The sequence below is a fragment of the Lagenorhynchus albirostris genome, chromosome 10, assembly GCF_949774975.1.
Source record: "Lagenorhynchus albirostris chromosome 10, mLagAlb1.1, whole genome shotgun sequence".
Lineage (NCBI taxonomy): Eukaryota > Metazoa > Chordata > Mammalia > Artiodactyla > Delphinidae > Lagenorhynchus > Lagenorhynchus albirostris.
Genome location: NC_083104.1, coordinates 37,261,135 through 37,277,216, shown reverse-complemented (window position 1 = coordinate 37,277,216; position 16,082 = coordinate 37,261,135). Strand labels below are relative to the sequence as shown.

Genomic DNA, 16,082 nt, shown 5'->3' with positions numbered 1-16,082 from the left:
ACGGAGGTGGACAGAAGGGCACTGGCCAGGGAGAGGTAAGCGTGGCAAACTGGGTAACCGCCGGGTTTGGTGTTCTCTTCGCCCTTGGCTTCACGGCCCTACCCTTATAGCCCTCTGTGTGCTCTAATGCCCAGAGCAGAGGGTGGGGCCCTGTGGCGCCAAGGAGACTATTCCCACTCTGGAAACCGCAGGTTTGTTTCGGATTTCTGTGCCCAGGGCCCAGACAGGTCGCGCCTTCTGCATGCATAGCCATAGTCCTCATGGCCTTTCGGGGCGGGGGAGAGGGGGAGCGCCGCTGTTGCAAGTGAACCTGAACGCAGGGGATGCTCGGGATATGGGGCATGGGTACTAGGGAGCGGCGTGTTTCGGTCCTTGGGGTTGTCCATGCTGGACCCCAGTCAGGAGATGCCGTGGCAGGGCACGGGGATCACCCAAGCCTAGTCCTGGAGTTGGGAATACCACGTAAAGAAGCCGCTGGGTCAAGGCCTGGGACCCACGCGCCGACAGAGGCTGCCACAGCCGCTGCCATCAGTGCGGGCCCCGTAGCCGGGAGCCAGAGGCCTACGTCCTGCAGCCTCCTGGGCTGGCTCTTTCGAGGTCTCCAATCACCGTGGAGCCCCGAGCCTCGTCCACGTCGGCCGCGCCGTGGCGCCAGAGCTCACATCCTGGCCGCGCTCGCCCACTTTGCCCCGGGGTCACGTGGAACGGGGGGGGGCGCAAACTGATGACGCACGCCCGGCGCAGCTCTCGCCCCGCCCACCACGGGGTCACGTGGCACGGCCGGCGCAGCTTGATAACGCTACGCCCAGGCCCTGGGCGCAGCTCCCGCCCCGCCGCCGCGCCGAGTCCTTTTGTCCAAGATGGCGGTGCCGGGGGCGCTGCCTCTTCGGCAGCCGCCGCCGCCGCCGCCGCTGTGAGGGGCCTGCGGGCCGCCCGCCCGCCCGCCGCGCCGGCGCCATGAAGAGGCAGAGCGAGCGAGACTCGAGCCCGAGCGGGCGCGGCTCGTCATCGTCGGCCAAGCGGCCGCGGGAGCGCGAACGGGAGGCGGAGGCGGGCGGGCGGCGGGCGGCGCACAAGGCCTCGGGTGGCGTCAAGCACCCCGTTCCAACGCGGGCCCGCGACAAACCCCGTGGTAGCGGGGGCGGCGGCGGCGGCGGCGGACATCGCGACGGCCGCGGCGCCGGGGACGCGAATCACCGTGCGAGCAGCGGCCGCTCCTCAGGCTCGGGCGCCGGCGGCGGCGGACGCGGTGCCAAGGCCTCGGGAGACCCGAGCGCTTCGGGCACTTCGCCCCGCGCGTCTCCACTACCGCCACCTCCGCCGCCTCCCGGGGCCGAGCCCGCGGGTCCCGGCTCATCAGCAGCCGCACCCGAATACAAGACGCTGCTCATCAGCAGCCTGAGTCCCGCGCTGCCCGCCGAGCACCTCGAGGACCGGCTCTTCCACCAGTTCAAGCGCTTCGGCGAGATCAGTCTGCGCCTGTCGCACACGCCTGAGCTGGGCCGCGTGGCCTACGTGAACTTCCGGCACCCGCAGGACGCGCGCGAGGCCCGCCAGCACGCCCTGGCCCGCCAGCTGCTGCTCTACGACCGTCCGCTCAAGGTGGAGCCCGTGTACCTGCGCGGCGGCGGCGGCGGGAGCAGCCGGCGAAGCAGCAGCAGCAGCGCGGCCGCCTCCACGCCGCCCCCGGGGCCACCCGCGCCCGCTGACCCGCTCGGCTACCTCCCGCTGCACGGCGGCTACCAGTACAAGCAGCGTTCGCTGTCCCCGGTTGCCGCCCCGCCACTGCGGGAGCCCCGCGCCCGCCACGCCGCTGCAGCCTTTGCCCTGGATGCTGCCGCCGCCGCCGCCGCCGTAGGACTATCCCGTGAGCGGGCCCTGGACTACTATGGGCTGTATGACGACCGCGGGCGACCCTATGGCTACCCGGCGGTGTGCGAGGAGGACCTGATGCCTGAGGACGACCAGCGGGCTACGCGCAACCTCTTCATCGGGAACCTGGACCACAGCGTGTCAGAGGTGGAGCTGCGACGGGCTTTCGAGAAGTACGGCATCATTGAGGAGGTGGTCATCAAGAGACCCGCTCGTGGTCAGGGCGGTGCGTATGCCTTCCTCAAATTCCAGAACCTAGACATGGCCCACAGGGCCAAGGTGGCCATGTCGGGTCGGGTGATTGGCCGCAACCCCATTAAGATAGGATATGGCAAGGCCAACCCCACTACTCGCCTCTGGGTGGGTGGCCTGGGACCTAACACCTCACTGGCGGCTCTGGCCCGGGAGTTTGACCGCTTTGGGAGCATTCGGACCATTGATCATGTCAAAGGAGATAGCTTTGCCTACATCCAGTACGAAAGCTTGGACGCAGCCCAGGCCGCCTGTGCTAAAATGAGGGGCTTTCCCTTGGGAGGTCCAGACCGCAGGCTGCGGGTGGATTTTGCCAAAGCAGAGGAGACTCGGTATCCCCAGCAGTACCAGCCCTCACCCCTCCCTGTGCATTACGAGCTGCTCCCAGATGGATACACCCGGCACCGAAACCTGGATGCCGACCTGCGGGTGAGGGATAGGACCCCCCCACACCTCCTTTACTCAGACCGAGACCGGACCTTTTTGGAAGGGGACTGGACCAGCCCCAGTAAAAGCTCTGACCGCCGAAACAGCCTCGAGGGCTACAGCCGCTCAGTGCGCAGCCGGAGTGGTGAGCGCTGGGGAGGAGATGGGGACCGGGGCCTGCCCAAGCCCTGGGAGGACAGGCGGAAGCGCCGGAGCCTTTCCAGTGATCGTGGGAGGACAACCCACTCCCCTTATGAGGAACGGAGCAGGACCAAGGGTGCTGGGCAGCTTGTGGACCGAGGCTCTGACCGCACCCCTGAGCGCAGCCGCAAGGAAAACCATTCCAGTGAAGGGACCAAGGAATCGAGCAGCAACTCCCTCAGCAACAGCAGACACGGGGCTGAGGAGCGGAGCCACCACCACCATCATGAGGCTCCAGACTCTTCCCACGGGAAGAAGACTCGGGAGAGCGAGCGCAATCATCGGACCACTGAGGCTGAGCCCAAGCCTCTTGAAGAGCCAAAACACGAGACCAAAAAGCTCAAGAATCTTTCAGAGTATGCCCAGACACTGCAGCTAGGTTGGAATGGGCTTCTAGTGTTGAAAAACAGCTGCTTCCCGACATCTATGCACATCCTAGAGGGGGACCAGGGGGTTATCAGCAGTCTCCTCAAAGACCACACTTCTGGGAGTAAGCTGACCCAGCTGAAGATTGCCCAGCGCCTTCGACTGGACCAGCCCAAGCTCGATGAGGTCACACGACGCATCAAGCAGGGGAGCCCCAATGGCTACGCAGTGCTCCTAGCCACACAGGCGACCCCCAGTGGGCCTGGCACTGAGGGGATGCCCACGGTGGAGCCAGGCCTACAGAGGCGGCTTCTCAGGAACCTGGTCTCCTACTTGAAACAGAAGCAGGCTGCAGGGGTGATCAGCCTGCCAGTGGGTGGGTCCAAGGGCAGAGACAGCACGGGCATGCTCTATGCCTTCCCTCCCTGCGACTTTTCACAGCAGTACCTCCAGTCAGCACTGAGGACATTGGGAAAGCTAGAGGAAGAACACATGGTGATAGTTATAGTAAGAGACGCAGCCTAGCCTGAACCTGTCTTTTCCACAAAAGCAGTTATTTTAAGATCTAACCCCCACCCCCACCCCCCGCCTTCCCCCCCACTCCAAAACTTACCCCCTTGGTTTGAATTCTCTGCTGCTTTATTTCGGTTCATTTGGTAGGGGACCAAAGTCCTCCCCCACCAAAACTAAATTCTTAGGTTTTGGGGTGTTTTTTTTGTTTTGTTTTTTTTTTTACAGTGATGAGAAAAATGAGAAGGGACTTCTGTCATGTTGGTTTCTAGTGTATGAGATAATGTCTGCTGTGTTCTGTATTTTTTTATTTTTTGACTAACTGTATGGAAAGTTGTCAGTAAAGCCTTTGTCAGAGGATGGATTTTTAATCCTGTTCAGAGTCCTGGTTTAATCAAGTTTTTTTTCTCAAAGGATGGAAGACTTCCCTGCTGCATGCACACAAATGCCCTACATCATCTTTCCACCACTGGGGTATCTCACAGTCCTCCTGCATTGGTGGCTCTCAGCCCCTCAGCTCTTAGGGCTGAATCAGGACTTTACTCACATTTGTTTTTTTATCTTGGCTGAGAGCAGGTGGGTTTCATTTTGGACCCTGCCATGCCAGATTGAGCAGAGCCCATGCACAGGAAGGGGTTGAGCCTAAGTCTAGCCAGCAGCTGTGGTAGTTTTTTGTTTTCTTGCCCTGAACAATGTGTGTGTCCATCAGTTTGAGCTGTAGCTGTTGAACAAAGCACCTAGTCTTCAGGCCTTTTTGAAAGCACGTAGACCTTAGCAGTTGTGTGGTCTTGTAGTCATGGGAGGAGCAGTGCAATATTGGGGTCTTGGTACCATGGATCCGTGGGGCCTCCTTTTCTTGTTCAGCCTCCCTTCTAGCCTTAATGCAGCAGCCCAGGGATACCCGGTTGGAGACAGCTGCCTCGGACTCCAAGGGACAGTGGAGGCCAAATGCTGGAATGGAGAGCGGGAGGCAGCTTTCCTTGGTTAATTCTTGAAACTTTCCCGGTGTTTGTGAATTCTGGCTTTTCCTTTGATTGTTTGGGGCTGATGTGTCAATGGAGTGGGCCTCTGCCCAGTCACTAGAGCTTTGTGAGAGACACTGAATCCTTGGCCTGAAGAGTTTTTGAGGTAGTACAGTGGGTTAGGAAAATGCTCTTGCTAACTGACATAACTTTCCCAGATACAAGTAGGCACTTATGCCTAGGCCTCTTGCCCTGATGTTGCAGAGGTGGGGACCACTGGGAGAGAGGTGCTTCTGTGGGGAAATGTCACAGTTGCCGAGGTGTTGGGCAGTGCTAGAGCTCTCAGCCATTCAAGCTGAGCTGCGGAGGAATGTGGAGGCATCAAGCTGGGAGGGAAAGATGGCTTGAAGTTCTGTGGCCACGCATCTCTACTAAGACAGTATGGCCAGCACTGTCAGGGACCAGGGAGGGAAATCAGTCACACAGCAGTTGTCACCATAGAGCACAGCCCAAACACTATTTTTCACAATGTTTGTGGCAGTTTAGATGTTTTAAAAGGATCATTGTCAAGGCTGAGGGAGAACAGAAGCTCCAGTAAGGGAAATGAGCCCCCAAATGACCAGGAACTCCGGATTCTGTTGACCGTGCTGTCCTCTCTCTAGGTCTGGTCCACTACCCTGGCTGGCACGAGGCAGCGCAGGTGACAGCTGGGATGTGTTGAGAGAGACAGTTCGTGAGATGGAGGCGGGGGCTCAGTGCGGACCTCATGGACAATACATGCCTCTCCACAAGGACAGTGAAAGAGGTGACTTTTTGAGACCTTAGAGATTTAAAATAAACAGGGCAAGGAAGGCGCCTGGGGAAGTACTGCACTAGGCTTCAGCTGGTACTCGTGAGAGAAAATGCATGTTCATAACAAACACAAGAAGTGTTAAATGTGTTTATTTGCCTGTTTGTACTTGAGCTTTGGCCACAACTGCCAGGTATCTGAGCAAAGCAGTGCGAGGCACTGTAGGCCACAGCTGCACCATTCCAGGCAGTTGGAACCACCAGAAGGAGGAATGGGCCTCATCTTGTTTAGAGCAGATGAGGTGGGGACGAATGCCTGGGTCACAGGCCAGAGCCGCCTTGCTGTATTAAGCCCAAGACTTCTCTGGGCTGTTCCTTCATAGAGTGGGTGCTCAGGACCCAGAATACTACACCTCCTAGTTTTCCCAGACAGAAACCTAGAAAGTCTGGCTGGAGAGGACACTTATCCCTTTCTTTGTTCACCTGTCTTGAGGGATAGGTGCTTTCTGGCCCCAAACTGAACTACAGAGTTTTCCTGCTGTGTGACCATCCTCCTCCTCTTTCTTGGACCCTCTTCTCAACTCCTTCCTTCCTCTCTTAAGACAGCAGCTTCTGTAACGTTTCTCAGAAAGGCCTTGGCCGGCACTAGCAAGGGTAGGTCAGGTGGTCAAGCCCCTGGTTGATTTATGATGCTGCCCCCAGAGAGAGAACTATTTAACTGCAGGCAACCTGTGCCTCCACCTGGGGTTCAGGTTCTATCTGAGGTGTGGCTTAAAGGCAAAAATCAACCTAAGGCGAAATTTGCCTCATTGGCGGTTTGCTACTATTCCGCGTGTTTCTTCCTAAGTGACTGAGATCATGAGCCCTGCCTGGCAGATAAAGAGAGCTGATGTTTCCTTAGCCTCTTAGGGCACTTCCCTAAGGGAGTGTTGTCAAGTTGAACAGGAGTGTGCTTTCTTATTGCAGGTCCCCATCTCCACCCAAGAGACCTGTGGGTGTTCCCAAGAGCTGCTGGCAGAGTTCAGGGAGACTGGCTCTGCTCAGTTAATGACTAGAATACAATGCGTTTAATGCTTCTTGACTTTTAACCTGTTTTCTTCTAATGCACCAGCAAACTAGTCCACTGGTTAGGTGTTAGCAGTCCATTTAAGCTGAGGCATGAAGCAACCTAAGAGCTGAGACCTCTGCTCTCTAGAGGACCAAGAGGTGCCTGTGTGTGACACAGGACCAACCACTTCAGTGTGTGTGATGAACTGTATGGTGCTCCGAAGCCCAGCAGGGCTTCACCAGCCCCTGGTGAGTTTTAGCCGTCTTGTCTTGCTTATTTACTTCACAAATTTGTCCTCTTAGCAAAGGGAGAAAAGTCTCTTTAGCTATAAATACCTATATGATATGATAGGAACCGGGCAAACTCAAAGGAAGAAAGAGACTAGGGTCTCCTATTTATTGTGGGTAAGAAGGGGGTGGGGTGGGGTGAGTGAAAAGGTAAAAGCATCTGGTACTTTCCCTGGTGGTAGCACAGTTTAACCACAGGCCAGTTGTAGAGGCCTGTGAAATACCTGCAAACCCAGCCTGACCAAGCCCTAGCTGCCCCTAAACTGCCAAAACTGAAGAACTGCCCAGGTCTACTGTTGTACTCCCTTCAGAAAACAGTAATGACAGTCAGTCACCCAACTACAGGGATGGCCAAAATGCTTTCACTCCCTAGCTTTGCCAGCTCATTGCTCCACAAACTCCCAGGACCCCTAACGTTCCAGCTCCACCAAATCTACTCTGGAGCTGCCTTCTTGCTTTAGAACCCAGGATAGAGAGAGGCGTGCGGAGTGGACAGTGCCCTGAGCACCTCCCTCTGCCCCCTGCCCAGTCCTCCTCGGGGCGAGCAGCAGACCAGGGTTAGATGCTGTAACTAAGCTGCTTTTCTCCCCAGAGTGCTTTATTTGGGCAGAACGTGTTCTCACCCCGTCCTGGGCTGCCTCTCTTGGAAGGCGTCTTTATTGCCTGGCTAGAGCTACAAGGAAAGGGACAGACCCCACTTTGGTAAAAGAGAACAGGGAAAGGCCATAAACAAAGAAAGACAGACTTGTAGTTTATTTTGTATTTTTTTTTAAATAAATACACTTTACATTAAAAGGCCTTTGATTTGTACTTTCCACATTGGGGAGAAAGGGAAGAAAAAAAGATTTTTGAAAAACTGAATCACAAAGAAAAATAGAGGGAGTGAACTTATATCCTAAGTTCCCTCAACTCCACAAAACCAATATCCACAATGACCTTGCTGCCCCACCCCCCACCAAACCATGAAGGTGGGTAAGCCTAGGCATTTACTCAGCAAACAAGCAGCACCTCCTCCCCACCTCTGGCACAAAGGAAAACAAATTAACCTGACAGCATATGAGGCAACAAAACAGGTTAAAAAAATCATATATTATATTTATAATAAAATATTCTTAATCCTTATCAATTTAAGAAACCACGGTTTTCCTTTTCATTTAAATACGTATGTAAAAATGCCTCTATTGTTATTTAGACATCATTTTCTTCCATAGAAAATGAACTGCAGGGACAAGAGACCTGGTGGATATAAGTTCATACCCTCAGTTATAAATGCCTTTTTTTTTTCTTTTTAAGTTTTATAAAAAACTATTTCTTGTTCTTTAAGTAAAGAACATTATACAAAGAAAATATATTGTGAAATAACCCCAGAGACGTGTTGGGTTTTTTTTTTCCCCCTTGAGGAAAGATATGTCCATCCTAGGAGAAGGGGGAAGCAGAATAGGGCCTAACCCCTGTTGTCTTTTTTTTGTGTGGTTATTGTTTTTAGAAGGACTCAGATTCCAGTGAGACTCTAAATCATAATCCTCTGAATGCAGGGCATGCAGTTCCTTAAAAGAGCCCTGGGAGAAAGGGAAGGGAAGATGTTTTGAATTCATTTGACTCAGTTTCTCGCCTGCCAAGAATCTCTTCCACGTGGTGATGGCTCCTCACTCATTTAGAGATAAGATGATGTCATCTTCCAAATCAGAGTTGTCAGAGCTGTCGGCTGAAAGGTAAGGAAAGGGAGAGACTAGATTACGCACTAGGCTTGTAGGAAGCTTTCAGGGAGAAAGCACCTGCATACACATAAATTTATGCCTGAGCATGGTTAATTACCAGTTTCCTGAAAGAAGAAAACATGTCAATTAACTCCTCAGAGCTGACTCTGGAAAATACACTGTTTGGGCAATGATGGTTACTCCTGGGACCTCTTGCTTGCTTACCTTTCAAAGGACCTGGACATGGTACCCTCTTGCTTCCTAGAGGTTCTTCCTCCTGCCTGAAAGGCCCTAAAGGGACCAGGCAAGCCCCCTCTGAAGCTTTCGCCCATGGTGCTTTGAGTGGCTGCAAAGGGGCAGGGCTGATAGGATCAGTGAGTGAGCCTGTGTAGTCCTTTGGCCTCTGGAGTCCCTCCGGTGGGCACAGGCCTGCCTGACCCCCACGACCACTAAAAAGGCAGGCTGAGCCCAAGCAAGGATGAGACTTCTCTTAAACTCGTCAGCCATTCTCTTCTCAGAAGACCTCATAAAGGCAGAGGTAGTCAACCTGGGATTCATTCCTCTGAAATTTCTAAATATAATCTGAAGGGAACAAATTCCCAAAAGATACAAGCCAGAGCTTGCAGCAATACGAGAAAAACTGGGCTGGAGGCCAGCAGGGAGTAGCTGTGGCACCCTGGAAGGTGGCACTGTGTCTGACCCTCTGCTTGACCATCTGCCTTCCAGGCAGTGAACAGACCACATGAACACCTCTGGAAGGATCCATTAAGAGGTGAAACTAGGTGGTAACAGAACCCTCAAAGTGAGGTAGATGCACCTGTCTGGATGACAGAAATCGGAGAGAAACATAGTACCTAGCTCTAGTATTTGCTGAGTGAAGGTAAAGGAAAAATTCTAGTGCCCATTTTGATCACTCTCAGCTTAGGAAGCTGTGAAACAATTTTAACAAGGTCCCCAGAGAAATGGGCCAGCAGGTCCTGAGCTGGAGCCCTGAAAATGCCCATAGGCCCTGGGGTTCCCATGAGGAGAGGGACAGCCACTGGTTCCAAAGAATCCCTCATCAGCCCTTTCCCACGTACCTGAGAGACTCCACTCGGGGAAAGCTGATGAAGAACTGCATGTTCCCAAACCTTCCATTCACTACAATCTCCTTTAGGAAGAAAACTGAAGTGGATAAAGTAAAACCAAGAAAAGCATGGCCGTGATAAAATGAAGTCCTGAAGGTAAGCAAAAGTGATGGCTGGAAAAACCAGTGTTCCTGGGTCTAACAGGGCACAAGCATGGCTTGACTTTATTGGTGAGGAGTAGGGAAAACAAGATGGAGATCAAACTAATACCTGACACGGCTAAACCACAAACTAAGCCTCATCAGCTTCCTTGCTGAAAGAACTCCAGGAGGAAGTGAGCAGGGAAGGGGGTGACTCAGGCACAGCACTGTGTCCAAGGCCCGTGGCAGACTGCGGAGAATCCCCTCATGCTCATGCGATCTATGAACCAACATTGCCACACCCACCTGCCTGAGACCTATTCTAGCCATCAGCTGTAGAGCTACTAAGAATTAAGAATCTTAACAACTTTGCATCACACCCAAGGACTGTAAATGCAGCTGGAGGAGGAGAACACAATCTTCCATAAGCAAATAATTGTCAGGCACAGGGTTTAACAGAACTTTCAGGGGTCAGGGGTGGTCAGGTGGCAGGACTCCCTTTCTCTACCTTCCTTAGCCTTTTCTCATCCTCCAAATGTTGAAGAGACCTGAACTCAGACCCTGGTGGGGACCTCTCCCTCTGAAAGGCCCTGGAAGCAAAGGCAGTCAGTGTTAGTCCCTACCATGTTTATTTAACCTGTTGTTCTACAACATACAGGCTTTTGGGGGGGGGGTCAGAACTGACTGGAAAGAGAAAGACCTCAGAGTCAAGGTGTCTCTCTTCCTAGGGCTGGGGTTCTGTATATGAAATCAATCATTGGATCTCTGGGATCTGGGGCTTATGCAAGGTTACATGGGGGCATGTGGGTGTGGTTTTCTATAGTTACAACAGCTTTCATCATATCCTAAAAGGGCTCCATAAACCCCGAAAGGTTAACAGCTAATACACCAGATGATTAGTGTAAGGCAGAATATCAGCAAACCAAGGATACGGAGGGTGGTCCTTGTGTCTGCTCTGTTTCGAGCCGCTATCAGTCTCTGTAAAACAGAGAAAGCAATAGAGTACATATGCTGCACATGCCACCACCTCAGTTCTAGAGCCCAAACTGACATGTCCTCAACTTGTCATCTATAATGGCACTTTTACATCATAAATATTCCCACCAAGTTAAAGTAACATTATTCTCTGATAGAATTAGGGTTTTCCAGATTACCTCTTGGGCTTAAAAGAATGAATTTCCTAGAATAACCAGTAAAAGGCTATAAAGGAAGCAGTAATTTTACAGGCCAAATACAAAATTAATTTATATTCAAACTGAGAATGGAAAAATTAGTGATACTCTTAGGTCGGGGGTACCAGCTGCTCCCCTAACCTACCTTATATTACTTATAATTGAAGGGAAACAGAACTTGTGCCCACGTGTCACAGGTGACAAAGAAGTTTAGTAAAACTTTTCTTTTTATTCCCATCAATATTGTCATGTTTCCCTTGCCCCTGAGTCCCTCTTACCCGGCTCTCTGACCATCGCTAGGGACAAAGGAAATCCTCCTTCAATGAATCATCTCAACCTCCAAGTACCAAAAAATGGAAGTTGGCAAACAGCAGATGGGCAGATACAAGGCAATCCCTCCCACCCCACAGAGCTTCCTCAAAATGCAACTTTGGCAAGAGGACTTAGGTAAGAAAGTCAGTCTCCCCTAAGCCAACTGCCTTCAATCTTGAGCTCTAGAAGCATGTAAAAGATTTATCCCAAAGAAAATGGATTTAGGTCACGGTGGAACAGGAGAATCTTATACATATATGCTTAAATATATATACTGCCACCCACCCTCTCCTCTCCTACCATACATACACACTCCCTCCCTCCCACTGCCCCCAACACCAAACACCAATGACTAAAAACCAAGCATCTACTCTGAAGAGGCTTCGAGTTTGCTGAGCTTAGGCCAATACAATAACATTTTCTGTAATGATGTAAATGTTCTATATCTGTGCTGTTCAATATGGTAGCCACATGTGGCTACTGAGCACTTGAAATGTAGACATGAAAATGAGGGACTGAATTTTAAATTTAATTAAAATTCTAATGGCCACAGGTGGTTACTGGCTACCATATTAGGCATAATACCTACCTTGGCTGTAAGAATGCTGGCCAGGTTAGCTACATGAAAAATGACTGAATATCACAGTGATTACTCCCCAGTCAGGCAGGGCAGCACTAGGAAGAACCAGGATCACAGCAAGCATGAGTCTGTCAACAGTGACACAGGTCACAGTGATGCTGCCATATATGTCCTCTTAAAACATGCAGAGTATAGCAGCAGAGCTCGCAGACTCTTAGAACTATTAGGTGATTTACTCAGGGTCCATTAGTATAGGCAGGGGACAACCTGACTTCAGAAACCTGTTCTAATGAGAAGGTACTGGAAAAACTGGAGCTTGTTCTTCAAAACTTGGAATAGGAAAGGGGGGTGGGGGGAAGGAACAAAACAGAAGCCAAAGAGAAACATCTGTTCCCTGGCCTTTAAGAGGGATTAAGCAAAAGCAGGCAGGAAGGGGCTGCAACCCACAAGAGGGCTTTTATTTCTTTACAACTTTAGAAAAGAGCAGGTACAGCACCCCCATGAGCAGCTGCATCTGATGATGTCAGCTCTGCCTCTTGGGAGAACTACACTTTTGCCCTCCAGTCTAAGGCTAATCCTCTGAAGCAGGGGTCGACAAACCTATGGGCCAAACCAAGACCCATGGGCCAAACCAAGACCACCAGCTATTTTTGTAAATAAAGTTTATTAGAACACAGCCACATCATTAATTTATGTCTTGTCTCTGGCCGCTCTCACACTACAAGAGCAAAGCTGAGTAGCTGCAAAAGAGACCATTCAGCCCAAAAGCCAAAATTATTTACTGTCCAGCCTTTGTAGAAGTGTGCCAACCCCTGTTTTAAAGAGATAATAGCCATTTGGTTACAGAGTCGTCATGACAGGAGCACTGAGGATGAGAGATGTGAAACTGCTTTTCCTCAAGGGCCCAGGTGGTGACTCTAGTTAATGGGGCACAGAACCCTGGTGTGGCTTGCCCGCTGGGCTGGCACAGGGAAGGGCCCTTTCCCTAGGTACCCAAGCCCAGCCTCGTGGTCAGCCCTAGACTTACTGTCCCCCAGGATCAGTTCCACTTCCTCATCTGCATCAGAGTCTTCATCTTCTCCGTCCTCTCCCTCCTCTAGCAGGTTTGCTAGCTCCTCATCAGAGGGAGAAAAGTCATTGTCGCCATCCTCCCCTGCGTTCTCATTGTTGTCATCCTCCTCCAACTCCGCCTCCAGCAACTGGTCAGTGTCAAGCTCATCTAAATCATCAGTGTCATCATCATCTTCATCGTCATCTTCTTCCTCCTGTTCTTCCTCTTCCTGGTAAGAGAGCATGAGGTCCATTAGGACAAACACAGAGACCCAGCCCATGTGGGCCACATGGGCAGTCTCTCTCCTCCTTCCCAAAGGACAGAGGAGGTAACAGTCAGTAGAGAGCATGGTAATCTAGGTTAGCACACACTTCATGGGCCAGCTTGACTCGTCAGTGGAGGCTGAGACAGGCACATACATGTCCCCCAGGACACTAAGCACTCCTCAGACAAGGACTACTGGTCACTCCACGAAGGCATTACTGGTCATGCAGCCCTTATCTAAGGAAATGGACAACACACTTCACAGAGGTCTCTGCCATCAACATTCTATGTTTCTAACTAATAATAAACCCCAAAGGGCTCTTCTCTCTATCCTCTATCAACCAAACCAAATGAAATCACTTGAGGCACCGGAACTAAAGCTTCTACCTGGAATCTAAAAAGCAGTGCTTTAATAAAACAGGAAGAACACAGCTGCTGAGTCACCAGCTCCTAAGCCCTTCAAATTCTTGTCCTTGATCTTATTTATAACCATGTATGTGGGTCAGCACCTCTGACGGTGCTATCACAAGCATCCAATGATCTGAATGTCCAACAAAATAGACTTTTACCACTAAAGAGATACTTGCATTTTCTGTTATAAGCCACACACACACCAAAAAAGTATGCTAGAGAAATTGTCCAGCCTTCTGTTCCCTCCAAACTGTTTCCCTTCAAGCAAGAGAGGACACGACGACATCTCTTTGCTTTCCTAAGAACGACAGGTGTTCCCAAGTTAAAGTGACCAACATTCAGTCACTAATCCTTCTGCTCAAACATCAACTGTCAGCACTGCCAGTAGCAAAAGGATTCTAATTCCTGCAATAATAAAATATAAAATTCATTTAACACACCAGCCTAATAAAAGTCAAGACAAAACAAGCCCTACATTAGCAGAAAAAATCTTTAAAAACATTTTGGAAGTGCTTTAAAAAAAAGGGGGGGGGATATCCCCAGTGGAACAGTGGTTAAGAATCTGCCTGCCAATGCAGGGGACACAGGTTCGATCCCTGGTCCGAGAAGATCCCACATGCCACGGAGCAACTCGTGCACCACAACTACTGAGCTTGCAAGCCACAACTACTGAAGCCTGTGTGTCTAGAGCCCATGCTCCGCAACAACAGAAGCCACCACAATGAGAAGCCCGCGCTCACCACAACTAGCAAAAGCCTTGGCGCAGCAACAAAGACCCAACACAGCCAAAAAAAAAGTGCTGCCGCGTGCCAATCACTTAAAAACCAAACACTGCTTATCCAGCCACTAGTGTTCATCAGCTGTAAAGTAAACTAGGCTCATATTCATCAGGGTAGCTCTGCTTTATGAACTTTTGATAATTTTGGAACCACCATTTAGAGGCTTTTTGATTTGCTGTTTGACCCACTGATTTAGACTTTCCAACAATTTCTGGCAGCTACGTGGGAATAACTGGCCCCTTTAAATACCCAGTATTCCTAATGCCTGTAAAAGTATGTGTCCACACCAGAGTTTATATGTGCGCGTGTGTGTGAACGTACCACCATGATAACCTGAGACCACTGTTCCACAGCCTGGCCACACATGACCTCCATGTGGACAGCTACTAAGCATCTGCCCACTGGAAAGGAACTGAGAATGCCTGAAGGCAGTAACAATAAACTGACGCACAGACAAGCTTCTGGCCCTACAAATACATCAGCTCATACAAATAACAAGGGGAAAGAGAGAGGAGTCAAAATTCAGGGAAATAATTCAAAGTATTTACCAGATTACAACTTTTGCCTCTTTTTTCCACACGTTTTCAGGGATCTGACCAAAATTAGTTCTAATTAATAAAGTTCCTTCAGTTAAAAAGAAGCACATTAAAAAGAGTATCCAGGGCTTCCCTGGTGGCGCAGTGGTTGAGAGTCCGCCTGCCGATGCAGGGGACATGGGTTTGTGCCCCAGTCTGGGAAGATCCTACATGCCGCGGAGCGGCTGGGCCCGTGAGCCATGGCCGCTGAGCCTGCGCGTCGGGAGCCTGTGCTCCGCAACAGGAGAGGTCACAACAGTGAGAGGCCCACGTACCGCAAAAAAGTAAAATAAAATAAAATAAAAAAGAGTATCAGCAAATTTAAGGAAGATTGTTCTTCATTTCTAAAAACATCAAAACTTAGCTGATCCAGGAGAACTAAGAAAAAGCTCCAAAGTCAAGAGCAATCCTAGAAAACAGGTCAACCAGGGTCTAAGGTTTGAACTACAGATACCATTCCAAATTCTTCCAGAAGCCTACTTTTACTTAATCTTGTAGCAGAAGAAATAATTTGTATTTATTCATCCCAGAAGGCCATGATGACATATGTGACAACAGGAGAAGGGAAATGAATAGGAAGGGGAGACCTACCTGAATCTCAAACACATCACTTCATCATTTATCCTCTGGATTTAATGACCAGTGGTTTAACATGTATTTTGTTACACATGGATATGGCCATAAACTCACTTTCTAAATTTTAAATCTGAAACGTGGAGCATGAAACAGAACAGAGGCTCACAAGATCTATCCAAAGTGCTGTGGTAGAATCTAATCCTTTTGGTTGAACCCAAAAGAGTCTAGGAAGCAATTTTAAGAGCATTCTTGCAGGTTTAAGTACCTGGTTAGTAACATGAGGCCCTCTCCTTCATATCTAGAGAATAAAGCTTCCACTAATGAGTGGTCAAAAAAGTGGTCCAAAAAACCAAAAATTATTACTTAATGAAAAAAGCAAATCTTGCTAGAATCCCGATTCAAGTCCAGCAACATTTAGATGTTTTGGAGCCAGGAATATTGATTTTTTAAAAATTCTCTAAGACCTCTCTTTTAGAGCTTAGAAACAGGAATTCAGGGCCACGCTGTTTTAAACTAATAAATTCTCCTACAGAAAAAATTCTAAAATTCTTCCCTTCTTGGTTCCATCTTAAGTCAATTTCATGGTTAGCCAAAGGCCCAAACACCTGCAGATAAATCAACCCACTCCTCTCCTGTACAGAGAACAGGTCAACTGGCATAAGCTCCCTCAGCTGCCCTCTGGTCCCTCACCACATCTAAACCTGACTTCAACCATAGTCTGAGGAAGAAGAAAGCCTTCCACTTC

At 50.2% G+C, this 16,082-nt stretch overlaps 2 protein-coding genes and 1 long non-coding RNA gene across 10 annotated transcripts in view; 2 read left to right on the top strand and 1 right to left on the bottom strand.

Annotated features, from left to right (window-relative positions):
• The first annotated feature begins 906 nt into the window (after nt 1-906).
• On the top strand, nt 907-7,508 carry RBM15B (RNA binding motif protein 15B). 2 transcript variants are annotated; one of them, XR_009542779.1, is made up of 3 exons: nt 907-3,624; nt 5,252-5,394; nt 6,490-7,508. XR_009542779.1 is itself a non-coding variant. In XM_060161724.1 (2 exons), the coding sequence occupies exons 1-2, from the start codon at nt 958-960 to the stop codon at nt 5,291-5,293; spliced, it is 2,709 nt and encodes a 902-aa protein (XP_060017707.1). In that variant the 5' UTR covers nt 907-957; the 3' UTR covers nt 5,294-7,508. The 2 variants fall into 2 exon arrangements, 1 of the variants encoding a protein (XP_060017707.1); XM_060161724.1 differs by having other exon boundaries at nt 5,252-7,508.
• DCAF1 (DDB1 and CUL4 associated factor 1) overlaps nt 7,440-16,082 on the bottom strand; it is a 93,278-nt gene continuing 84,635 nt past the window's right edge. For 4 of the 6 annotated variants that reach the window (XM_060161718.1, XM_060161721.1, XM_060161723.1 and 1 more), the window contains 3 exons: nt 12,709-12,961; nt 9,490-9,560; nt 7,440-8,418 (listed from right to left, as the gene is read on the bottom strand). In XM_060161718.1, the coding sequence (XP_060017701.1) occupies nt 8,368-8,418; nt 9,490-9,560; nt 12,709-12,961 (375 nt within the window). In that variant the 3' untranslated portion in view covers nt 7,440-8,367. Of the gene's footprint in view, nt 8,419-9,489; nt 9,575-12,708; nt 12,962-16,082 lie in introns of all 6 variants that reach the window. The other 2 variants (XM_060161719.1, XM_060161720.1) reach the window with 2 other exon arrangements.
• LOC132526967 (uncharacterized) overlaps nt 8,169-16,082 on the top strand; it is a 44,807-nt gene continuing 36,893 nt past the window's right edge. Inside the window, exons 1-3 of one of the 2 annotated variants that reach the window (XR_009542781.1) lie at nt 8,169-8,425; nt 9,567-9,633; nt 12,782-14,052. This is a non-coding gene — a long non-coding RNA (uncharacterized LOC132526967). Of the gene's footprint in view, nt 8,426-9,566; nt 9,634-12,781; nt 14,053-16,082 lie in introns of those variants that run through there. The other variant, XR_009542780.1, reaches the window with a different exon arrangement.